Genomic DNA, 26495 nt, shown 5'->3' on the forward strand with positions numbered 1-26495 from the left:
GAACCATCCTGTTCTCCAACTTTAAGAAGTGTCTCACCGACTCACTAATCTTGGGAGTGTGCCAAAGGAGGAGTCTCTCTCTAAAGTGAGCATCCGTGAGAGTTTTGCCATCACTTACGTTCCTTCTCTGATTTACTAACTTCTTACCAGACATAGAATAAAATGTGGCTGGCCTCTATACTGCCTTGAACCCTGCCAGCCAGCCCTGGCAAACTAATCCCTGAGCTCCAAGGCTGTCCCAAGCCTCCATGAGTGTCCAGATGAGGGGCATGTATTCCTAGAAGGGTAAGCAAAGTTGGGCACTAACTGTGGCATAATGGGCAGCCTTGGTAGGAAAAGCCACAAATGCACCTTGAAAGGCCACCTTTTAATAGTCATGGAGTTAGCTGTGGCATAATCTGGAGAGTCTACATGGGGAGGTAGTATGCACCCCTCCCTCAGCCCAGGGAGGTAACGGATCCTCTCTTGATGCTGCCTGTTGAATGAACAGTTGAAGAACAACTTTGCAGGGTTTTCCCACTTGGCCAATAATTGGTCACTAGGAGTTAATGGGCTTGGCCATTGGCCAATTAATGGGTTGCGGTGAAGTGGGGTGGCTCACACTAGCTGCTTTTGGGTAGCTGTCTGCCCAGCTGTGGTCTGCCGGCACTTGAGGAAATACAGAAGCAGAGAGCAATAGAAATGAGCTTTTATTTGTAAAAAGTTACAAAATGATATTGTACAAAAATAAAGTCTGTAGAGAACTTTGGTTGTATAACACAAACAATCAAGACAGATCAGAGAAGTCAGAACTTCCAAAGAAGTGCACTCCTTACTGTACCAGATGGTAATCACAATGATAAAGAAAAATCACAAACTTTACCCTTTTGTGGATTTGGAGGGGCAATTTGTCCCCATTAGAACTTGCTTGTGGTATGGAGGTGATGCTGGGAATGAGTCACCAGCACCTACAGTCTCTTGAGGCAAGGACTTTCCATGGGATCTAGGGGCTAGGGCTGAACTTAAATCATCAGGTAACACATCCACCTGGATCCTCTGAGTAGACAGACAATCCTGGGACTTCATCTGAATTGGGCCAGACAGTTGGAGTTGTCACTGTTTTGAGCAGGAGAGGGTGAAAGAGAGAGGCCCTTTTCCTTTACTTCCCAGGCATGCCAGGGGGAGTAGAAAGGACAGAACCTTGAAGAACTTGGGTTTTGGGGACAAGGAGAAGATGTCGGGTAATTGCCATTTATTGTTTACTTTGAAAAATTAACATGATTATTTGAGGGAGGTCAGTAGTTCACTTAATTGCTAAATCTGTCCTAGTTGTATAGCTAATAGCCATTAAGGTAATAACAGATTATCTCCTGGATAAAACTCCCTTTTATGACATGTATAACAAGTTCTAACATAGGGCCCAGGACAACGTTCATATGCCAGCTGCCAGACAAATGCATCATGGGTGGGTGTAGGAGGTGGTTGCCCCCATCCTTCCTCTCCTCACCTCTGGCCTGGGTGTAAGTCTTGTGTGGGGGCCATGGCCTAGCCAGACATCACTTCCTGTGCATCCTTGTTAGCCACCTTCTCCCCAGGAGCCATCAGGTGAGCAGGCACAGCAAGTATGAACTCCAGGAGGACCTGCTTTCTCTGCAAAGTTATCAGGGTACTCCTGGCTAGGAGTCCTTGAGAGCAAGGTGAGAGGGCAAGGACAAAGGAAGAGGTACCGCAGGCAGGACAAGCCTTGGCTACGTGGCGCAGGCCTTCATTTTATCTTTAGGTTGACATTAAATCTAGGACTACTCACCAGTAGGAATTTAGCCTTTTAAATAGTGCTTCTAGATATATGTGGAGAAGAGTGTAAATACCACAGAAAGTGAAGTGTAGGGCATGTTTTTTTCAGTGATGGAGCAATGAAGAAATGAAGCCCAGTGCCATTGGTTTCTGCTCACCACTCCTGGCAAGAAAGTCACCAAGATGCTCCGTCTCACATACACACACGCACATGCGTGTGTGCGTGTGTGTGTGTGTGTGCATGCGTGTGAAAAAAATTAGGGGAAAATGCTGAGATCTATGGAAATTAATGAGGGATTTTCTTTAAAAAGGTAAAGTAAGTGATTTTTTTGTCGAGCAAAAACCTTTTTATAATACTTTGAAAAGCATGGACCCTTGTTCCCAATTAAAATTTCCTTTTGTCACCTTTCTTTGCATTTTGTGAGCACATATGCTTTGGCACCTTTGAAAAGAAACTTTAATAAATAAGGGAAAAGAGAAATTCATTAGTGAATGGTAATAAATAACAATAACTTAAATCTCAATAAATATCTTCTCTATATTTCTGTATCTGAAACAGATGCATTGCATCGAGTAGCTTCTCTGGTCACTGGTGACCACGCATAAACGGAGTTGGGTATGTAACATCCGTCTCTCTGTAAACCGACAGGCCCCAGGCAGATCTCCCTGGCTGAGGCAGCCCGGGCCTTCCCAACTTGCTCTTTCTAATACTGCCGAAAACCACAACTTGCTTCCTGTTTCTGAGGACATAAGGAAATACTTCTGGGTTTGTTTTGAATCATGAAGACAGCCTTTTGGGTTCCTGGCCAACTTCTTCCCATCCTATCACCATGTTCAAAATCAATCACCAAACTGTTACCCCAAATGCTAATTGTAGTTAAACCTCAGGCTTCAGCTTTCAAATTCAAAAGTGATGATCTTTTGTGTCTCTGCTTTTTTTTTTCTCCCCTCTCCTTTCCAGAGTATAAATCCAGAGTGACAGCAAAGCAAACCTTTCGTACTTTCAGCAGTAAAATGCAGTGATAAAGGAGTGCCATTTCCCTGGTGTCTTCAGACACGTGGAAACAAACCACGGGAGACACCCTGGCCTGCCTCTCTGTGTGCATCCGCGACTGCGACCGTGGTCGGTGATGGTGGATTGTATCAGATCAATGCTGGCATCAGCCAAGCAGGGACACCAGCCCTGAGCTTCTGGTGACACCTGTGGCCATCCTAGAACATCAGACGGCTGTTCTTTCTCCTATCCAGTTTTCTGTAGCTGGATTTCGCTCTACCAGGCTCCCAGGATGGCTGCCTTCCTCTTCTACTGTTTCCTCTTCTTCCTTTTCCTCTTCTGCCTCCTTGGTCCTCATCTTCCATTCTGGGCAAACATTTCTTGGGAACCTTGGTCCCTTTCTTTGTCTTGTAGCAGGAATGCAATACACAGCAGTCTCTGGAGCCGGAGTCAGATACACCCACACCGTTTAGCGGAATGCTTTCTTAGAATATGGTAAACCAGATTATCATCTAAAAACGACAGGTCATCGTCAAAGGCGATGGGTCTGCAGCAAGCCTGCCCTACTTTGTCATTCACTAGCCTTCTACTTCGGGATAAATTTTTAAGTATTTTGTCATACATCGTCTCAGCTGCATCACAAGAGCCGCTGCAGTATCGAAAGATCAGTTCTTCCTTGGTTTCGTAGCCCAAACCCAAGTCAGTGACATTTAAATGTATTGCAGTTAAGACACAGCCCCGATTTTTGCCCCTTTGGCCTTTGCGACCTTTTCCTTTGGAATTCTCTGGGTTGCCAGCTGCTGCCTGACGATTCCGCTCTCTTCGAGGAAGCACAGTCATTTGTTTATCTGGTGACCTTTTCAGTCTTTTAATGGTGGCTTGAATAAAGTCCATGACATCATCAAACTGATCAGGAAAATCCTCTGGCATATTTGCTGTTGAATAAGAAAACAGAAGATATCACATGAGGCAACAATGATCATCTCAGGCAATCTTCTAGATCAAAGTGCCCCTGAAATCAATCAGAACTGGACCCTCAATGAAAGGATCAGCCAGTTAAGCTAAATGCTCCCAATAATCCTCTAAGAACAGCAGCTAAAATGAAAGCAAGACTTCAGTTGAGAGAGGAAACTTAACATGGGGCAGGGGGTTCTACTTTGCAGAACATACATCGTTACAGGTGTGGGTTTCATTTAAATGACATCTGTCAGTTTTTGCACCTGTCTAGGTGACTATGAACAGGCTGACCATGTAAGGCTGTTTTCCCCTAGTCACCTAACCTAGAGTGTGGTTCTCAAGTGAAGTGCAGACTCTCCAATTTGCCCTCAAAGACCTCTAGTTTTCTGGACTGGAGAAGGATCAAGAGACCTTTCTTTTTAAATCAATGCAAAATGAATCAAAGATCTTAATGTATGACCTGACATTTTGAAACTTCTATAAGGAGAACACTTGAAGCTATAAGTGTAAGCATTGACATTGTGAATAGGACCTCAGTGACTTAGAAAATAAGAGCATGAATTGATATATTCATCTAATTAAAAAGCTTTCGCACATTAAAGGAAACAATGACCGAAACCAAAATAATTAAGCGACAGCATACAGAATGGGGGAGGGGAATCTTCACGATTAACAAGATCTTCAGGAATTGTCATATAAGATCTAGTACACTGAACTTTGTGAAACACTATGGTAGAAAAGAATCTGAAAAAAAAAAACTCTTTATCATCTAGAATGTGGAATGCTTATCCTGGCTGAGTGGGGCAAAAACTATCTGGACAGATCACACAGAGTTCCAGACCTCAACTCTGTTTAAAAACTTCTTCACCCATAAAGGGATGGAAAAGCAGTTCATATTTCACTAACAAGGAGGTAATCTGTCAATTCCTTTGAATGGCATGACTTCACAAGAATAAGTTAGACTATTTGGGAATAGATGTGGCCTTGGCCCAGGGTGAGGCCAGTCCCTGGTACGGGCTGCCTCAGGGCTCCCACTGTCTGGCTGCAAATAGCCATATGATGTGAGCTTCAGGAGAATGGCAGAGAAAGGATGAAGATTTGTAACCTCTTGGCGTTTTCTGAACACTCTAGCATTTGCTTTGCTGACTAAGAGAAAGGTAACAAGTGGAACAATTCAATACATTTCTAAACGGAAAGCAAATACCTTGTTTATTAGGTACCAGGCCTTTTATGCTTACCTCATGCATTTTCAGACAACTTAGTACATTTAGATATCTATCTATCTATCTATCTATTAGAAAATTACGCTTCAAAAGAGCTATTAGTCAGAGTAAACACTTTTCCTCCTAAAACTGTGCTCAAGCATGGAAAGGTTACATTGTGTCTATCACACCTCAAAGTAGTCTATCCAAAGTTTATTTAATTGTCAGAACGTAACAGGTTTGTTTTTGCATAAAAGGAAATCTAGCTAAGATGTCAACCGTGTATGTGTGTGTGTGTGTGTGTGTGTGTGTGTGTGTGTGTGTAAGATGCTAACGTGTCTTAGCTAGCTTTGTATTTTTAATAGAATAATATAAATTGTATATACTTAATATGATAGATAGTGACAAGTCTTGGAATTGGAATCCAATAGCGTGTTGTTTCTTTCGTTTGTCCGTCTTGGGACTTGAACTCAGGGCCCTGGGTGCTGTCCCTGAGTTGTTTGTTTTTTTGCTCAAGTTTGGCACTCCACCACGTGAATCACAGTTCTACTTCTGCCTTTTTGGTGGCTGACTGGAGGTAAGAGTCTCACAGACTTTCCTGCCAGGGCTGGTTTCGGACTGTGATCCTCAGATCTTCGCCTCCCAAGTAGCCAGGATTACAGTTATGAACCGTAGGTACTCGCAGCACGTTATTTCTTGATATCTAAAATTTATAGCTGAATGGTTCAGCTGCACAGAAGTGACAAAACTGCTTCTGTCCTGGCTGATGCCACACAATCTCCTGAGTGGAAAATTGGGCTCTTCAGTACATATGTGTATCTTAAAATGTGAGCCCAGCCCACATTCTCTATCTGCTCAGAACCCTCCAACCCTCCATTTCTCCTGAGGCAGAAGCCCAAATCCATACTAGAAAAAAGGCCCCTTCTGGCCTGGCCTCTGCCCCTGGCTTTTGTTATCTCTGACCACTCCCAGCAGCTCTGGCTTTCCTTACTGTTCCTCAAAATGAGGCTTCTCAGCCTCAGCACCAGTGACATTTGGGACTGTATAACTTAGGATACATACTAGAATGTTGAGTTGCATTCCCGGCCTCCACCCAGGAGATTTCAGCAGCATCTCCCAATGCTAGTCATGACAATCAGCAGTGTCTCTAGTCTTGGCCCAGTGTCTAGAAGGGGTTAAGTCTTCCTAGTTGAGATCACAGCCACACAGCCAAGGGACTCAAGGCTTTGAGCTGGCTGCATCCTCTCAGCCTGAACCTCTGCTCCTCAGAACACCCTGGGCTTCTCCACACCTCTTTCAAGTCAGTGTCCAAATGTCATGATCACCTGGTCTTCCCCTGACCAGGAGCCATAACCCTGCTCCCCCACCCCCAGCATGATGCTCACTGTGCCCTTACACCCTCTCTAACTGAGCTCTTATGTTCAGAATCATGCTCTCTTCTTCTCAAAGACAATGTCAAGAGGCAAGAACTATGTCTGGCTGATGTTCACTGATGTTTATAAACCAGTGCTTAGAATCAGGTCTGGCTCCCAGGGGTCCTGACAACTGTTTACCGCATGAGTCACGTCACTGGTAGAGCAGGAAAGAAAATCAAGGGGACACTGGGCCTCGCACTGGGACCCACATCCCTAAACAGGCCAAATGACGTGCTGAGCCTGTGATGCCCTGCATAGCCCACTCACTTTCTTCACCTTCCTCGCCACCTCCTGCAGCTTCAAAGTTCTGTCCAGTCCCACCTCAACTTGGTTCTCCCCAAGGGCTTCTGGGAGAAGTGATTCCTAGGGAGCTGAAAAGTGGCAGTGCCTACTTCTCATTTCCTTGTGGTCCTCCTTGGGGAAATTTTCCTGAAACCTCCACCACCGCCACCATTACAAAATCTTTAAATCACTATGTCTTAAAGAAACAAACTGCTTATTAAAAAGAGTGGTATGTGCCTGTATGTGTATGTTTATGTTATTTGTGATTTGTTTTCCTAATGAGTTATTAAGAGGTTAAAAACAGTTAACTGTCCCTATATTTATTTGCAAAAATAAGTATTCTGTAATTGGAGAAAAAAGCCATGTTTATGTAGAAACTTTAAATTCTATAAATAAGATGGATATATTTATTAGAGGCAATTAATCAAAATATAAAGAAGTCTTTTTTTTTTTGCCAGTCCTGGGACTTGAACTCAGGGCATAAGCACTGTTCCTGAGCTTCTTTTTGCTCAAGGCTAGCACTCAACCACTTGAGTCACAGCGCCACTTCTGGCCTTTTCTGTTTATGTGGTGCCGATGAATCGAACCTAGGGCTTCATACATGCTAGGTAAGCACTCTACTACTAAGCCACATTCCCAGCCCTAAAGAAGTCTTTTTTTAAAGACTGCCTTACAAAGAACTCATTCCATGGTGTCCCTGACTTTAAAGAATTTCTAAGTAGATCATTAAGTAATCTTAGGAACCTGGGAACACAGAAAGTTAAGATTGATTAACAATCAAGTGAAGATCCACAAGAGTAAGGATAAAACATTACTAAAATTTTAACCCAAGTGAATGGCAAAACATCTGAGTTAGGAAAGTTGAAGTTCTCTGGTTTCATGTCTCATGAGTTTGTGTATTATATAATAATGTTTTGAACCACCTTTTACAGTGTCCATATCTAGCCCCGGATGCCTTTGAAGTTCTCGAAAACATTGTCCCCCTTTTAAAACACATTGGAACTGTCTGGCTTTGTCCTGAGCTTTTAGCAGATAACATCTGGAATGTTCAGCTAGGTTGAATTTTAGTTAAATAGCGAATACAATTTTAATAGTTTGTGTCAAATTTTACATTGGACAAATCTTGTAATATCTGGGACTTACTTATACTCCATTATAAACAAGTTTAGTGCCTTTTATTTTAAGTTCTACTTGGCTTTTTCCTGGTGACCCATGCCATCTGTGAATGTACATACCACTTATGGCTTGGGGTGATATAGTGAGCATGCATACTAATGCTGGTTAAAGTACTTCTTGGTAATGGTCAATATATACCATAATACATTTGTCCAAACTCATATCATATCCAACACCAAGAGTGAAGCCAATGTAAACTGTAGATTTTAGGTGATTGTTGTTAAGTCAGTCTAGGTTCATGGATTGATTGTAATGAGCGTATCATTCAGGTGGGGGTGTGGATATATGGAGAAGGCTGAGCACTTGTGAGGACAGGAAAACTATTGGGAATCTGTATACCTGCCTCTTAGTTTTGCTGTAAACCTAAAACAGATTTGAAATTCAAAAACATAATAATAAGCTTTCTGGCATCTGGAAAGGGTGCTAACCTGAGGTCTGACCACTCCCTTTGATGGGAAATCTCTCTCTCTCTCTTATCTTAATGCTAACATGGAAACTATTTAAGTTCCTAGTGTTCAGGCTCTAGGTGATGCTTACTGAGTTAGAGTATTCTTGTCCCTTCATATTCCTGAAAAAAAACTTAAAATCCACAAATGTTTATAGAGGAAGTTTACACAGATACAAATTCTGGACAGAAGGATTAGAAATGAAGACAAACACACTGTTATTTTTCAAGCCACAAACGAACCAAATCCCTAATTCCAGGCTTTTTGATGCCATTCTAGGCCTGGGTGGTGGGGATTAGAAGTCATAATCACCTCCCAGGGTGCTGAGCAAACCCCTCTAAGCCTGTTCTTAGGAATTTTGGCTGGGTATGGTGACACACACCTGTAATCCTCAGGTAGGAGAATCACAGTCTCAAAGTTTGAGACTTCTATCTAAAAAGCAAACAAAAAGGACAGACGGGGTATAATTCAAATGGTAGCCACATTGGATTCAATTCCAGTATTACCTAAAAACAAAAGATCCAAAATAGAAAAGAATTCCAAGAAGGCTCTATAGTCAGCCCAGGCAGGTAACCCTCAAGGATGAACTCAGAAGCTGATAGTTGCCTCAGTCTTCCAGGAATTCACTGAGCTAAAGGAAAGAAAGGGTTTGGGTTTGGATTAGCTCCCTAAACTCTGACCTAATGACATACTTTTGTTTATCCTGTAAAGGGCTTGGTAGAATGCTAGATATATAAAGAGCCCTTAGCTAGTATCCATTTAATAGTAAAACACTTACAAACCATATAAGAACTTCATTTTTAAAAAAGCAGGTAGGTTAAACATGTGCTCATTTCTCAGATACACTTGGGAGATAGATCTTAGAAAACATATTTATCTCAAAGCTAAAGTTTTTGTAAAACTCAAATGCCTAAATGCACTTAAGTAATCCTTCAGAGTGCAACCAAATATTTTGGCATTATTCTATTTAAAATATTTTTAACTTTGATGTATCCTTTGCATAAACAGTGTTATTTTTTTTTTTTATTTTTTTTTTTTATTTTTTATTTTTTTTTTAATTTAATTTTATTTTATTTGTGAACATACTGTACAGAGGAGTTACAGTTACATGGGCAGGATAATGTGTACATTTCTTACCAAGCATTGCAGCCTCCTATAAACAGTGTTATTTAAGGAAACAAAATCTTGTACTGGGGCACAACTCTGAGAAGAAATGGTTCACTGCAAGACTTTGTCTCCCTTGATTATGGGGAGAAAATAGTCATAGCACCTTAGGAACAAAGGACTGGGATGCTGACTGTTTAGTACAGTTAGCTGGGTTTTTATAAGAACAATGGTTAGGGCTCTGTATAACGACTGAGCCAAAATTACAAAATTCAAAACATTAGGATTGTTAAATTGAGGCATCACTGGACAAAATATCCTACAATGTCAGATTTTTCTCTTAAAACAGGACAGGTTAATTCTACATTAATCAAAAAATCAGTATTATACTTGCACCTGCCTTGTTCTCTTCTGTCTTTGTCAGAGGGCCCTTAGCCTGGGCTCTGAGGATGGAGGGAAGATCTGTGAGGTTCTAAGGGTCTGAGGAAGAAGGAACTTGTCCCCAGTACACACAGAGACTTCTTTGGGAGAGGAGCTTTCCTAGGCCGGGCTTACACTGGCTTTGGCAGATGCAAAGCCCTAGACAGAAGGTCTAGATGTCTCTTCCTCTGGAAGGACTTGCCTTTACTGCATTGTAAAGCATTTAATTTGTATCTTGGAAGGGCCTGGACTGTTGCCTGGAGGCTTCCAGGAGGTTTGGTGCTTTTCCTAAGGGCGAGAAGCATGTTGGAAATCAGCTCATGGACACCCTTTCTGGGGGGCAGTGCCCACTTCTAGGATGGGGCTAGATTTCAGAGTGAGGCAACAGAATGTTGCACTATGGTCTGCAGAGATGCTGGGTGGTCCATCCTGATATGCAGAATGTTCCATGAGTGCTTGTCCACAGAGAGCCAGTGAGGAAAATGGATTTCTCTAAGAGTGGGAGACAGTCAAATTTTTTGCCTGTCTGAACTGCTGGTAGGTCAGGTACAGATGGTGGTACAGGTATATAGTAAGGAATGTGAACAAGAGAAGGTGTGTGTGTGTGTGTGTGTGTGTGTGTGTGTGTGTGTGATATAATAACTGAATGACAACCATCATTTTTTGAAAATAATAATTTGTGCCTTCTAAGAAGATACAAACACAATTTTCTTTCATTAATATTGCCATCATATTACCAGAACTATGTAGCAAAGTTTTTTAATCTTTAAAATTTCTTGAACAAAATTTCATCAGGCTAGACCTTAAACTATAGCTTCCTTGAAAATATGCTCAATATGACGGTAGAGTGGGTGCTTACTTTCACACAGAATTAAGTGTAAATCTGACATCAAGCAGGGCATTGCATCCTGGCAGATCCGGAAACTGAGGCCCAGAGAAGACAACTATTGGTTCAAGGTCATGTGGCCTTGACTTGTGAGTTTGATTTTCAAGTTCAATCTAGTTCTAGTGCTGTACCCTACTTGTTTGTTTCTAAGTAAAAATTTAATCACCATACAACTTTACAAGTCTTAAGGCACAAGGTAATATATGTTGAAATGGAACAGGCTGGGAAGGTGGCTCAGTGGTAGAGTGCTTGCTTCTTATGCATGAGGCCCTGGGTTCAATTCCTCAGCACCACATAAACAGAAAAAGCCAGAAGTGGCACTATGGCTCAAGTGGTAGAGCTTTAGCCTTAAGCTGAAGAGTTGAGGGACAGTGCCCAGAGTTCAAGCCCCACGACTGAACAAAACAAGAAGAGAGAGAGAGAAAGAAACGGGACAGAATGTTGCTTTCATCTTATATATTTACCAAACTCAGGATAGGAAGTAAGAAATAAGTCAACTTTCTGTTGAACCACTCAGCAGGAACCTTGGCATATGCAGTAGATCGCAAAGTTAGGCCGCCACGGGGCACAGAAAACAGCCAACAGTCTCCTAGAAAGGGAAAGCTATGCCACACAGGGGCAGCTCTCCCAGTCGCGGTTCTTGCGTATTAATTCTGTGTCAGGTCTGGCAAATTCTCAGTCACAACCGGAACACCAGCAGCCAACAGTGGCGGCCGATTCAGACAGAGAGGCCCCATTTCCGGAAGCTCCACCTTCTCTGTCTGGCTCTTGCTGCAGAGTTGGAGAGGATGAAGCTCAAGATTCCGGGCTAGGTCAGTCCCTGACCAGCTGCATGACCTTGGACTAGTCACTTAACCCTGCAGAAGTCAACTCGATGCCCTCTGGGGCCCTCTTTAAAACTCTAAAGCCCTAAGGTATGGAGAGCCCATAGAAAAAACTGCCTGACTTGGGTTTCTAGCCATCAACAGCAGGGGCCCTTGAAGGACCACAGGGGGTATTTTGGAATCTAGCGACATTCAGTCTCTTCAGTTTACCTCTTGGCTCAATGTATCTGCTATTTTTGAAGTAATCCTCACCAGTCCTCTTTCAAATCAAGTCACTTCTGGTGCCCTACTTAACACAGGCAAAAAGATGTGTAGAGAGGACCCTGTATTTGCTTCTGAAAAACAAACAAAAAACAAAAAACCTGCTTCTCAAACCTCAGTTTCCATTTGCTGGCCCCGTGGCTGGTGGAAATCTGGCATACTAAGAGGACATAGTACCAGATCACAGGTTCAAATGGTCCAGTCTTTGTCACCTAAAAGTCGGATACTACACTTGCTACTTTCTTAACATCTTCATTTTATCCTTTTTAGTTCTTAATGTTTCCAATATGTCTAAGGCATTCCCCGCTCCTGACTCCAAGTCTAGAACTGTCCGTGGCAACTGCCACCAAACAGATGGGACGCGTGCCACCATTCATCCTAGAAGGTCATCGATGGGCTGTTAACTCTTACTTGACATCCAGAGACCTCCAAAATGTGCAACCAGGGTCCACCAGAATGCTCCAATTCTTTGGAAAGTTCTGTAAAGTATTATCATCTGCTTCTGTTTCAACATGATGATTTAGTCACTTACTTAAACTAATTTTCAAGAAAGCCCATAGATCACTAAGCTCTGAAGGCGGGTGCATCCTCCATTATGTAAGGACCATCCTTGCTTTCCTATTTTGGACACGGAATTCATCTAGTGTTAGGTAGACTGCCTTAGTCAGAATGTACGGCTGGGTGAACTCCAAGCATGGTCCACAGCCTCTGTTCTTCTAAAACCAGCCAGCAGCTCAGGCAACTTAACACAGCCACTATGACCCTTTCCAGAGATTCCAGTACATCCTCCCCACCACCAGTTGTTTGTTGACAATAGGCATGACATCAGTTTAGCAGTTTAGTTGAAAAGTCTTTGCACTGTAAAACCTCCAGTGTTTTGCTTTAAAAAAAAAAAAATCTGGATTCTCTCAGAGCAGAAGGAAAGACCAACCAGAATGCAAACCACTTCAGAATATAAAAGAAAGAGTCGAGCGTATACTTTTAAAAGCCACTAAAATGTCATTTTAATTACTGCCTTACCCACTTTGACCAACATAGCCTACACTTAGTAGTTATACTATATTTTGAACTGTGAGCCTACAACTAAGAAAACTTACTGGTACTTACAGTGTACTTGAAATTACTTCATGAATGCAAATAGTCAAAACTCCACTTAGGAAACAGTATATTCATTTCATATTCCCATTCCAGTTACTCTGATTTCTACGCATGTGGTCAGTACTTCATTATAGTTAGACTACTGATTTACAGTAATGCAGATGACTCCCCTGGGAGGGGAAGTGCTCATTTCCCTGCTCTTTAATCAGGAAAACACCCAATGGGGCATCCATTTGTTAGCTAATCCATGAACACGTGGTGTGAGCTAAAAGCACTCCACAGCCAGCAATAAACACCCCTAGCTAACGAGCACACACCATGAGCTCTGCTACTGCCCTTACAAAACACTTAATGGGGAAAGGTGAGAAATTACCCAGTAATATTAAGTGGGGCAGGAGATGGGGTTGGGGACAGGGGCAGGGGGAGAACTCCAAAGGAACCAGGTAGAATGTCTCTTCTCTCTCCTTCCTGCAAAGTCCTGTCCCCAGCCCCTGAGAGTAGCAGGATCCCATTGGGATTCTACATTCAGCTTCCTGGCCTTTCCCAGGAAAGGGAGCAGCTAATGAAAAGAAGGCTTAGGGAATGGGACAAAAATAAGACCAAGAGAAGATGATTAAAGAAAAACCAGCAGGGTGAGAATTTTTTTTTAAATCATTTGAATTTGTTTGCCAAATTCCTGTAGTTGGAGGAGGAATTTTCTAGCCCCCATAAAAGAACTTACTGGAATCTAAAGGCTCTTCAGGTCTCATTCTGAGCCAAATGCATTTGTAAAACTCCAGAGTTGGATCTTAATCACTATTGACTGTTTGATGCCCTCAGAAAAGCCACCACTGAGTGTCCGGGGCTGGCATGCAGTGGCTGGCATGCAGTGACTGCCAGTGTCCTGTGTCCTGGGGACAAGCATGAGTTCTGGACTCAGGCTGGTCCTGGCCCGGACTGTGGTGGTTTCAGTCCGGGAGCCCTGCTCTCTAGATCTTAAAACCACAACAGTCACACCTCCGCATCAAGATTAATAGAAGGAAAGTTTTGAGCTCCATGTCTGGCCCCCAGGAATCATGAAACAGATGGATCTCAACAAATGGGTCATCACACCTATGGTCATCTTTCTGTCATGTTCACAAAGGGGCAGCGGCATAAAGATCAACTCTACACTCTCCAGATCAAAACAAGATTACCTCTGAGGGGCCCCAGACCTGAGCCTCTTTTTAATCTACCATACTCTATAGAGGAGACACAGAGGTCCAGACACTGGAGGCCCTGGTCTGGGGCCTGGAGTGGCCAGTCCTGGGGCTCTGTCTGCCTCTCTGTGTGCCTCATAATGACTGACAGTGAACTGCAGGAGCAGCAATGATTTCTTTTCTATCTTCATACTGAAGCTCGCATACCTCAAGGGTGCATGCAAGCTTCTCTCAGGATTGGTGAGTAGTTTTAAGGGAACCAGTCTCCAACTTCCAAATGTGCCTTATTCTACCACTGAGCCTACAAAATGCCCTCCTTCCGCATGCCTCTTTGAGAGTCCTCCTTGTTCTTTCTTTATTGCCAGAGGTATGCTTGCCATCCATCTTTCCTGTCTTACTGCAAGGCCCGCAGCTATCACACAAAGACCTTCAGACACCAGCTCCTTAGGACCAAGTAATACCAAAGTTCCTGGCATGAGGACATATGAGGACCATGCACGTAGTACTCCAAAGAAGTTTGCCAGAATCTAGTCAAGTAGAAATACCCAGATAAATCTAAGCTGAAGGGCAGTATAGGAACTAGAAAGCAAGAGGAGTTTGGGTGCTTTTTCAAAAAAGTCATTGTTATTGGCAAGGGTGGGAATAATCTTAAAGAAGAATAAAGAGCCCAGGCAGTCAAATGAGTCTGGATTTAAACAACGTTACAGAAAGCATTGCCAAAATTAGGGAAAATTGAAACTGCTCATTGTATAGCAGTATTTTATCAGTTAAATTTCGTGAGGCTAATAAGGATTTGTGCTTATGTAAGACATTGTCCTTGCTCTTAGAAGGTATGTGCAGAAGTATTTAATGTTATGACATATGCAATGCATTCTCAAATGGTTCAGGGAAAAAAATGAAAGAAAATGCTACGAAGAGGTCAGTCTCAGTGGTGGCAGTTTTCTGTAGACACTGAAAGAGATGCCATATGAATAAACCAAGACATACTGAAGCCGTGGCTCCATCCTTCATCCTGGCGAGGTTCTCCTAGGAAGGATAGGTGTCTCATCTGTGTGTCTGTCCAACGATTCATCTTATAATTAGAACCCAGAAGTGAAACTGCTGAGCTGCGTGCATTTGCTTTGAAAATGAAGTCAAACCTTCTCTCACCAAAAAGCAAATTTTACTTGTACTCCTTAGTTAGAGAGTTTGTCATGATCTAAAGGAGTAAAATTGGTAAAAATTCTGCCAAAAATATATTTAAAGTATATATACAGTTCCCAAATGGGCTGGGAATGACATATAACAACTTAGAGAAAGGTTAGATGTCCAGTTAAAAGTTGGCAGTTTTAACGTGTTTAGTGGCAGGTTTGCGTGCAGACAGAAGACTCGGAACTTTAAAAGCCATGACTTTCCTCCTCAGTTTCCACTTCAGTTAAAGCTACACAAAGTTCGGTTTGGCCTCTACTGATATAACCAGAGTAACTGGGGCCAGTGGATGCCTGCTCTGTATCTAGTCAAGCGTCCTGTCCCCGTGGGGGGAATGTCAGCACTTTCCCAATCACCAGTCTCCATGTGAATGTCGCTTGCATTGGCAGAATGAAAGTGATCTGACAAGTATTCCATAAGGCTTCCCACTCAAAGAGACTGCTTTAGTAGCAAGAGTTAGCCTTCTCTCACTGTGAGAAGTATCAGCACTGTGGGAAATCTTACACAGATCCAGGTTTCTCTCCTAAGAGTGTCAATATCTGGGTGTTGAGGTAGCTGCTAATGATACTGCTCTAAACCCACTCCAGGCCCAAACATAATTTTTTTTAAAGGTGATTTAAAGGAAGTTTTAATACCCTCTCATTTCTATTGACTTGCTTGTTTGGTTTTCTTGGAAATCTATGTTTTAGGGTAGTGAATGTTATTTTCTTCAGCAAGCCAAATGTTTGTGTTTTCTTAGCTCAGCAGGGAACGGTCTGTGTTTAGCCAATGACTAGCCTTGGGAATAGCCATCTGAGGTTTGAAGTCTGGCTTCACCACTTCCTAGATCTGTGACCTCTGACAAGTCTTTACATCTCCTTTCTTCACCCTAAATGGGGATGACCTTGTCCAGTAGAATTCCCCAATGGCTTGGCTTTAGGGTGAGATTAAAAACTGGGCTAATCATGGGCTAGTACAATGCCTTTAATAGTGAGTTTTTCTTTTCAGTTGTTCACTTACTTGAGGGTTAATAGGTCAACTTGTGCTTATACCCTAAAGCTTTTTTAAAAAGCAAGTGCACGATACTGCAGAATGAAAAATATGCCTAATGTCATTAGCCTGGATAACATTTGCTGCAAGATCCTTCAGGAGCAAGATCCCACTTCCATTACCTCCCTGCAGGAGGGTTCGCTACTGCCATAGCAAACAGAGCAGACCCCTTCTGCTCCTGGATCTTACAGCTCTGAATAATCACTTAGCAAGGTATCTTACATTACCCACCACTTCTCAATGCTTCATAGCTAGCACTTGGACACTGGTCTGTCTTCTCTGTATCTGATACCTACACCTTTACTTTACTCTATTGCTTACATGTTTTCCTATACTCCTTAAATCTTCCTTCCTAGAATTCTTTCCTACTCTGATCAGAATGAATGCAGCCAAAGTAAACCCCTCACAAAAGCCATATCATCTGTTTGACTGAGAGTTCGTCATCTACCCATCCGCCTTTCTGTCTGTAGTTTACAAGTAGAGAGTACAAGCTACTTAAGTCCCCAGTTTTGCCTTTTTTTTGATGCTATACAGTATCTAGCACATAAAGGACAGTATTTAGTACTTGCTTCTTGATTGAGCTCAAGAGCATAATTATAGAACAAATATTTTTATCAAGTAAAGGCCACAAGTGCTAAATTAAAAAAAAAAAGATCAAAGGAATATCAGGAGGGGTAAATGCCCTCCTTTCATTTTTATATCACTGAAAGCCAACACTTTTAAGCTCATTGCTTAGGTTGCTGGACCAGTGTAATGTCCTAAGACCTAAGGCTATCCAATTCAAAGGGAGCTTTAAATGCAGTTCTCTGAACAGCAATGGTTTGAAGTAGGCCTTCGGACTAAGGCCAGGGGAAGATGCTGGTCTCAGATCTCAAGTAAGGGATCAGTGTCTCCTAAAAGAGCCTGATATGCACTTCCTTAATTCCTAAGAGCTCATTTCCCGCTTACATAATGACTTTATTACAGTATTTGTTCCTTCATACAGTCAGAAGCCAGAGGAAGCAATGGAAGGATGGTGTTTATTTATTCGGAATTCACTGTCTCCTAACATTAGACTTAAAAGTTTAACATGTATCTAGTACTAGAAGCTTCCTCAGCTGTAGAATGGTAGGCTAATCATTTGCTAATGTTCACTCCCAGTTTCTTTTTCTGGTGTTATAAAATATTTTAAATAAATGCTCAAGTAGGATCAATTAAGGTAGAAATGCTCTCTTGATATTCAGGAAGCCTTTGACTCCTTAGTCACTTCTACAGGTGACCATACCCAGCTCTGGTTCCCCTCTTCCCACTAAAGAAGAGGGTCTCTCTCATGTGATGATGGGAGTCTGATGAGAAAATTTCCATAGCAAATATGTGGGGAAGAGGCAGAACTGTAAAACCTGGGAAGGGCCAGGGGTAGCTGACCCGGGGGCAAAATCCCAGGCAAGGCTGGCCCGCCTACGTGCCGACCAACCAACTCTAGGACTCAAAATAACCTTCCTCTAAGGCCTGCATTTCTCTCACTGTCTGTGCTATGTCGTGTGACTTGAAATTTAGAGCAATGTCCTGGCAGAACTATGGCAGAATGGAGTTCTCTGGGTGCCTGGGAAGGAGCCATTGGAAGGAAGGTGACAACTCACATGTACAATCTGTATTTATGGACCACAAACGTTCTGAAGCAATATCTCACTTAATTCCCAGACAGTTTAATATTATCCCTATAGTACAGATGAAGACTAGGATATAAACTCCATTTGATTTGAACATGTCAGCTTCTGTTCTTAGAACCTCAGTGATTTCTTTTTGCTCTATACTTCCCATCTGTAGATTATTGGTACCTAAAGTAGAGATTCTAGCCTGGTGATGTCATGAGTTTCAGTTTGGATACCTCATAGTTTATGTATGCGGGCTTCTATGAACTAGCCTAAGATACCTTGACATAAAAGATTGTTTCTATAGGAAATTCTATGACCTGCTACCAAAATGGTGGGCTATAATCTTAATGGATTAGAATGAATTGGGAATTAGTTGTAATTACAATTTAACAATGCACTGCTCAGTGTCTCTCTTCTGGTTGGCCTTCAAGTTAAACTCACTCTATTACCCAAAGTTCCTTCCTGTTTAATTTTTTACACATACTCCAGATGTACATTCTCAGGAAAGATGTTCCCCGAGGATAGGGACTTAGCTATCTGTTAGGTGTGCCAGGTTATTCCCAGTATCCAAGGCACTAACAGGCATACATGAACTATTTACTGAATGAATATAGCACTGAAATTGCAAAAATTAAAATACATGTACTTTATGCTCTTAGCTGAAAAACAGATTCAGAGTTAAGAAATGGAATAAGACTATAGTGACTTACTCAATAAATAAGACTTCAATAAATTCAGGGAATCCTGTACAAGAGGTTTTAATTGTTAGTTGAAGGTCTTTCTTGCCCACAGAAAATCCATGTCAGTGGTTTGGGGAACCTGGGGCCCCAGCGACTATATGCTTGCGTCTCCCATCATGCATCTTACGCACTTTGGGCAAGTTACTTTACCTTTTTGGATCTCAGACTCAGAAAGGCTTCCTTTCAGCTTTAAAATGGTGAATTTCATCTTATAGATTCCTCATGCCTGCTGGGCATCAGTGGCTCAGGCCTGTAATCCTAGCTACTCAGGAGGCTGAGATCTGAGGATCAAGGTTCAAAGCCAGCCCAGGCAGGAAAGTCGGTGAGACTCTTATCACCAATTAACCACCAGAAAACCGGAAGTGGTGCTGTGGCTCAAATGGTAAGAGTGCTTGCCTTGAACTGAAAAGCTGAAGGACAATGCCCAGGCTCAGAGTTCAAGCCTCATGACTGACCAAAAAAAAAAAAAAAGAAAGAAAAACATTCCTCATGCCTGCTCTCACCAACCCCCCCATCTTAGAGCAGATAGTAGCAAAAGGAAATAAAATGAACAAAGGTAGTCAAGGAGAAAAGCCATACGTCCCCCAGTAAGCAAATTATAAGTCTCTGAGTTTAAACAAGAAGTCACTATATGGGGTGACAATGAGCCATTTACTTTTAGCCAACCTCCAGGCAAATAAGGTAGCCTATGGATCCTATTTGTTTAGTTTATAGTATAATGGAATAGGACTCATTTGTGCTGGAACTAGCAGGGCACATGCAATCTCAAGGGTGAGTGTCGAGTGGGTGCAGTCCCAGGTCCCCTTTGAAAAGCACATAATTAAGCTAAGGTCAATGTGATGACAGTTCTTTTGCTTAATCATTAAGTTCTAGGTATCTGAAAGGAACTAGAGTGAACTGAATTTATAGTACTTTTTATTTTCAAATGAAATGCAATGACTTAATGTTTTTCTACACCAGCCTTGGCCAGTTGCACCGTGTACAGTGTAGGATATAAATGTCAGCACTGTGTCAGGAGAGCGTTGACACTGGTTGAGTTTTAAAGCCTGCACACTATTTTTGCCTTTCCTGCACTGACAGCCTGCTACTGAATTGGACATACCTGGAAAGAGCTCAATTTGGCTTAGAATACAGCCCAATTTCTTTTTGTAATCGTTTCTCTTGTCATGCTTCTGCTAGAATAGTCTTCTCAAAGGAAAAACAAAATTGTTTTCTGATAATTTGAATGGTCAGAATCTTGTCCATTGGTGATTTAGCACCAACTTGGGAAAATGGAAGTGTTCCTCTTTCTCAACCCTAAATCAGTGAGCTAACTTGTTGGCTTTGTGGCTGGCTGTACAGTTCAGGAGTTAGAGATTTTTCTTATTCACTGACATTTTGGAGGAGAGGACCTCCCTCTATTATACACTTGTCTTCTATTCATTGAGTTCTATAGTAAGTAATTTATTCAAAGTCACAATGTTAGTTGAAAGCACAGTAACAGATCCAGGAGCCATTTTTTTCTCAAACAAGCTTAGATAGACAGGATATGGCAATTATCCCTGCAGGAATTAATCAGCTTTGTAATCAGACACTTGTTCTTTTCTCTCTCCACTGACATCTTAGGTAGAAAACTTGTTCCTGCCATTGTGTCCATGTCCCTCTGGCCTCTCCTATTAGAATAAATGCATGAAGACAATGTTTTTAATTTAACTTGGATCAGAGAACATTTATATACACTAGATGTGTGACTGAAACCGAAATCTTTAAATTTAGGATTATGCCAGTAATTGATGGAAAGTCTTGAATTTCAAAGAGTCAACCACATTCTCTTTCTAACACTAAATCACTCTTGAAACCCTAATTTGCCTTAGAAAAATACCATTTTCCCTCTTCCTGGCACTTTTTCAAGAAGATGCTTTTGTGGATGCAATTAAGCATGAAACGAGTACATCACATTTTATGGGTTGTTTCCTAGCCCAAGGCAGTGGAATCTGGGGGGTTCTGGGGGCATGAAGGATTCTGCTTCGGGGCTGCTTCTGCTATGGCAAGACCTCAGTATATTTTAACTAAAATAGCTAGAGGGTCATTACTAAGGAGGATAAAGGAGGGAGCTAGGGGGAAAGCGAGTAGATGGAGTTACCACCTGTTGCTTATTGGGAGTGTGTCAACTTTTCTACAGTTACCTTTGTTACCTAGAGACCCTGCAACAGTCTATATGTAACTTGTCATCTAGCATATGTCACTTTATGGAACAGATCATCTCTGAGAAGTGGAGGGTAAGTTATAGCAAATCACAGTTGACATGCTCTAATTGTTTCTGCTTGTAGCACACATTGATTTGTGACTGATAAATCACAGGCTTGATTTCTAACAAGAATAACTTGGTTTTCCCTTAAGAGTCGCTTTCTCACATGTGTCTACAGCTTCTCTTCCCCCCACCCCCGCCCTTTCCCTCAGCCTGAACTATTTACGTCTAAGGCTTCCTAGAACAGGAACTTTTCTGACACTGCCCAGATGCTTGTTCTGGAAATTCTGTGTTTTCTCTCTGGTTAGGTTTTGTGAATCCCCAGCTTCTCCCCTCATAGGCACGGTTTAAAGTGTCATAGTTTTCACAATTAACCACAGCCAAACATAAGAAGGACTACGGAAGGAAGGGGGTGGGGGGTGCGTGTGTGTGCATGTGTGTGTGTGGGGGGGGGGGGGGAAGAGAAAGGACCTGCGTGTCCGGAGAGGGAGAACCCGCGTCCATTGCAAGGAGATCCTCTTTTGCGGGACCAGCCGTCCCGCGTCCCTCGCAGGCCAGGCAGATCTCCTCTGCCCCCCCCCCCCCCGCCCCGTCACGCCCCACCCCGGGCAGCTGCGGGGCAGCCACACTCCCCTCGAGGGCCTTGCCCCGCGGTGGGGCGGGCTGCACCCAGCCTCGGGGGCGGGCCTGGGGTGCTTGCTTGCTTGCGTGCGGCGGGTGGGGGCACCCCGGGGTCCGCGCGGGGGAGGGAACGGTTCTTACAGTCAGGGCTCGGCGCGAAGGGCGCGCGGCGGCGGCCGAGGGAGCGGTCTTCGGCGGGCGCGTCGGGCAGCCTCTTAGCGGCGGGCAGCGGGAAGGCGGACGCGGTGTGGAGCAGCACCAGGCAGACAGCCACCACATCCCATAACTTCATCTTAGAGTCCCGTCCGGCGGCGGCACCTGCGCGGGCGGGCGGGCGGGCGGGCCGGGAAGGCGCGTTAGTGAGTGCGCTGCGGGCGCCGAGGGGCCGCCCCTCCCCACGCGCGGGGCCCGGCGCTCTGGCGTGGCGGCAGGCCCGCGCCGGGCGCCCCCTCGCTTTCCGTTCAAAGCCTCAGCTTAATGGCCGCAGCTGACCTTCTCGGCCACCCGGTCCCCAGGGGTCAGATGTTCCAGCAGGGGCCTCGCTTTCCCGCCGGCACGCAAAACTCCCCGGTACGGCGACGCTGGGCTTCCTGGCATCTTCCCCGTCTCCTCGCGTGAGACACCCCTGACCCCTGGCTTGCCATCTGGTCCCCACGCTGCGTCCTCCACCCGGAGGGGAGACCTTCCCTTCCCGGGCTGCCAGCCGCCCCACCGCCCCCCAACAGGCACCCCCTCCCAGCCGGGCCCCGCCGCCCACCCTTCAGCCCTCCAACCTCAGTAACTACTTTGTCCCCACGTCTTAAGGTCACCAACAGTAAACAGCGCGTGCCCGCCCCGGCGGGGTTTCGCCGTGGCCGTGGGGGAGAGGGTTGCCTGCTCTCGAACATTTGCACCCTACGCCCTAGCTCCGCAACGTTTGACTTGACTTGATGCTTGCAGTCTGGGGAGATTCCGGCCCCATCCCACCCCTTGAGGAGTCGCCGCCAGCGGCCTGCGCCTGGGTCACGCGTGACAACTGTCCCGGTCCCCGACCAGCGGAGAGGCGCGCGCCGGCAGCCCAGGAAGGCCTTAGACCGAGACGGTGAGGAGTCGGCTTAGTGCTCTTCAGCGAGGGGGACCCCTGCACTAAGGCCTCACACCCTGAGAAAGGAGGGCCGCGTGGTTGGGGGTGGGCGAGAAAAAGGCCCCGTGAACTTAGGCCAAGCCCTCAAGTGCAGGCACTTACAAATCTGGGTGTTCTAGTCCCCTGGGGACCACGGACCGGAGAACTCTCCAAGCAGATTCAAGATGATTATTTCCTACCCTGTCACCTCCCCCACCCAAAGCCCACCCACACGGATTCTTAGAGCAAACTCCTAGAATTGTTTCCTGGGGAAGGGAAAAACGGTGTCCAGGTAAATGCAGCCCCCCCTCCCGCCAACATCTTCTCTCTCTCCATCCCCCCCCCCCCCCCGTTAGTTTCTGGCTTCCTGGGGCGCTGGCCTCCCTTTCCCCGTCCTCCCTGTCCCATGATCCCCCCCATTTCCACCCAGAACTCCAGCGCCAGCCCCTGGTTCAGGCCACCCGGGAAAGCGTTTAATTGGGCCGCCACCTCCCACCGCAGCGGAGTCGAATGCATTTTCCATCCCTTTGGCGTCAGTGGTGCGCGCAGCTGTTGGGCTGGGAGACTGGGTAGCGCCCGGGAACTCCGAGGACCCGCGGCTCCGAGCGCCCCGGGCGGGGGAGCGAACCCACACGTGTCCGGGTCGTCTCTGGGGCCCGGCGCGCAGGCCCTGGAGAACGAGCTCCCAGGCCGCGCCGTGCGCGCCGAGCGCCGCCGAGGGGGCGCCTGGGCCGCGAGGCCTCCCGCCCGCGGGGTTGCCGGCTGTGCCAGCGCCCGGCTGCGTGCGAAATGGCTGGCGGGCCGGGCGGGCAGGGAGGCGCGGGGGTTAATGCGCCATCCCAAATCGTGGTGCCCGCCGGCAGGAAGCGGCGGGGGCCCCAGACTTCCCTTCCGCATTAACAGGGTTCCCCCCCCCCCCCCCGGCCTGGCCGACGGAGGGCTTTTTCAATTGGACGTGGAGAGCCTCAATTAAAAGTGTGGCGAAGCTGGCAAAGGAGGAAACACGGAGCCACTCGCGGCCTGGCCGGAGGAGCCTCCCGTCCCCACCCTAGCCGCGCGTCCCCCCCCCCCCCGGCACCCCGAAAGTGCTGCCTTCCTCCCCTGGCCGGCCGGCGGGCTCTCCCGTCCGCGGGGTTCGCTGGGCAGCCGGACGGGCGGCGCGCTGTGCACACCGCACACCCACCGGGCCCTTCCCACTTGGTTTATCGCTTCTCCCCCACAAAGCACCAAGTCGGACGTGCTCCCCCTCGCTCCCCAAAGCTGGGTCTCATCCCAGCGCGCGGATGGCTTCACGCGCGGCCGCGGCCACGTGCAGGGAACTGAGCTTCGCTCCCCGGCCGGGCGCCTCCCCGCCACCGGCACCGTCTCTAGTGACGCGGCAGGCCAGTCCCGCTCTGGGGCCCCGGACCGCTGGGGCCTGCGGGGCGCCGGCACCTGGCGGGTCCCCAGGCCTAGGGGCCGGGCCGGGGTGAGGTAGCGGGGGCGGGGGGGGGGGGGGAGTTGCGGAAAGGACTCCGAGAAAAACCAGAGCTCGCGTCTGCGAAATGGCCTCGCTCCCTGCTTCTGAGGTCCCGGCACCAGGGGGCACCAGAAACCGCCCGAGTCGCGCAGGGCCCACGCGGCCCGGAGGCTGCCTTGTCATTTTAAGTGTAAAACCCCCCAGAAGAAGCACTCCCTGGAATCCTCCCCACACCCTTCCACCTGTGGAAGCCCTGCCAGGCATCCTCGAGTCCCGAGGCTCCCACCCCCCGCGCCTCCGCCCTGCTCCTCCTCTTCCCACTTCACCTGCGGCGGTTTCTTGGCAACCTGCTTTTTAGACGCCTTCTTCCCCCCTCTTCACCCCGACAGCCTGGCAGCGGGGTGAGCGCTCGCGCCACCGGTCCCCCCCCCCCCCCCCACCGGCCCGCACCTCCGCGAGCTGTCAGGTTGGGAGGTTTGTTTGGGCTTTGCCTTCAAGAGCCAGGCCTCCGGGAGCCCGCTACAAATTCGGGGGTGGGGGAGGTCCTTTTGGGGGAGTTAGTAAGGACAGAAATGACCAAAGGAGCCACTGTACTGGACGGATGGAGGCCTTAATCCCCTATAACTGCCCAGGGAGGGGGGAAAGAGGCATGTTTCTGAAAAGCAAGTTTGGGGGTGGGGGGCGTCTGTCTGATTAGAGAGCCCCAGGCCCCAGAGTGCTGCAATGTCTTGCAGGGGTGGGCTAGGGAGTCAGCCCACTTCCTGGACACTTGACACTTGTCACTCGCTGCAAAGGCGACACCTCCCCACCCCCGCCCCATAACCAAAGGGAACGCACGGGGAACCCGCACCGGCGGAAAGCCGGGCACGGCCCCCGCCTCGAGGGCTTTGCCCGAGGGGAGAAGTTGTATTTCTTTCGGGAAATGCATCCATAATTCAGACTACGGCAGGCGCGTCCAGCCGAGCGCTCCCAGGGGCTGGGATTGTGGCCTGGGTCCGGGGCAGCTCGGAGCTGGGGAGCCTCCCGGGGTGGGCGCTCCCGTTCTGATTCTGCCCCAGGCCGGGGGGGGGGGTGCAACAATAAGCCAGGGCACCAGGGGCCTGGGGGTGGGGCTCGGGGAAGTCCTTCCCCGCCCGGAGTCGGGGGCCCTTTTCACTGGGTGAAGACTGGACATCCACCTATACGCAATCAGTGGGGGGGGGTCTCAACGGTCGATGGAGCCCCCCCACCCTCACCTCCACAGGAATGGGGGCGCTGGTAAAAAGGCAAAGCAATCGGGCTTGACCAAGACGGAAACGGAGCAAAGCCTGGCCGGGAGGAGGTGCGCCCCACTTGGAGGTTCTCAGTCCCTTCGCATGGTCCCTTGCCCGGTGGCCTGAGTTTCCTCTCCCATCACACCCAGAGGAGCGTGGTTAGCAATGACGGTCATTTCTCTGCCTGATCCAAGATGACCCTTTAGGGACTGGCCGAGACGGGGAGAGAGGGACCTGCCCCCCTCGGGCGCTCAAGGATCCAAGGCTCCCAAGAACTCCACGGATCTTTGCCCATGTGGAAAAGGCTCCGCGGAAAGGCCAGCCTGTCCCCCGCGTTTCCACTGGGCTCTCTCCTTCGTCCTCCCGGAGGCTCGCAGCCTTCGCAGCCCCGCGGCCCGCCCTGGGGTCAAGGCCGTGCCCCCTGCCCTGGACGCCCCGCAGCAGCTCCCCTCCTTACCTCGGATCTGGTCTCCGCAGACCCCCAGTTGGACATTAACTCCAGGTGGCCCGAGTCCTAGCCAGGAGACCCATCCGGGCCGGGGGCAGGAGCGCAGCGCCCCCCCCAGCAGGTCAGGGGCGAGAGTTTCCAATCGTGGGCTGGCACCGGGCGGCGAGGGCAAGCAGGAGGCGGCGGCCAAGGTTCCCGCCGCCGCCGCCGCCGCCGCGCGCAGGGCGAGGGCCGCCGACACGTCCCCCGCCGGCCTCGGGTCCCCCCAGCCGCCCCGGCCTGGGGTGCGCGGTGACAGGGCTGCGCGCGCCGCGCTCGCTCGGGGCTGGGGCTGCCAGCGGCTCAGCGGGGGCCGCGGCACCCTGCGCCTCCTCGGGGCGCAGCGGCGGCGACTGCGAGACGGGCCTGTCTAACGCCGGCGCGGGAGCCGAGGTCTGGCCTGGAGATCCGAACGAAGCACCACGTCAACTCGCGCGGGCTGTCCCTTGAAGACATGAGGGCGCCAGGAGCGCAGGGCTGGTCGCCGGGAGCCCGGGCCGGGGGGCCGGGACGGGGAGGGGGGTGGAGGGGAGGCGCGGGGGGCCCCGGGAGGGGAGGGGTCTCGAGGCCTCGGCGGGCTTAGCCGCGAGGAGGCGCCGGAACTCCCGAAGTGGTTGGTGGGGGGGGGGCGCGGGGTGAGAGTGGGTGACGCGAGGCGCCTCTCCCGGGGTGCAGGGAGAGAGATGGGCGCGTGGAGACGCCGCCGCCGCCGCCGCCGCCGCCGCCGGGCAGATCGGGA

General features: G+C 47.6%; 1 protein-coding gene across 1 annotated transcript; it reads right to left on the minus strand.

Moving 5' to 3' along the window:
• Positions 1–2125: 2125 nt before the first annotated feature.
• On the minus strand, positions 2126–25968 carry Gdnf (glial cell derived neurotrophic factor). The gene is made up of 3 exons (XM_042690589.1): positions 25727–25968; positions 21597–21773; positions 2126–3702 (listed from the first exon to the last, which is right to left on the minus strand). Exons 2-3 carry the CDS (start codon positions 21745–21747, stop codon positions 3218–3220), a joined length of 636 nt encoding a protein of 211 aa, XP_042546523.1. The 5' UTR covers positions 21748–21773; positions 25727–25968; the 3' UTR covers positions 2126–3217.
• Between the last annotated feature and the right edge of the window lie 527 nt (positions 25969–26495).

Source organism: Dipodomys spectabilis, unplaced genomic scaffold, assembly GCF_019054845.1.
Source record: "Dipodomys spectabilis isolate Male_0828 unplaced genomic scaffold, ASM1905484v1 ptg000138l, whole genome shotgun sequence".
Classification (NCBI taxonomy): Eukaryota; Metazoa; Chordata; class Mammalia; order Rodentia; family Heteromyidae; genus Dipodomys; species Dipodomys spectabilis.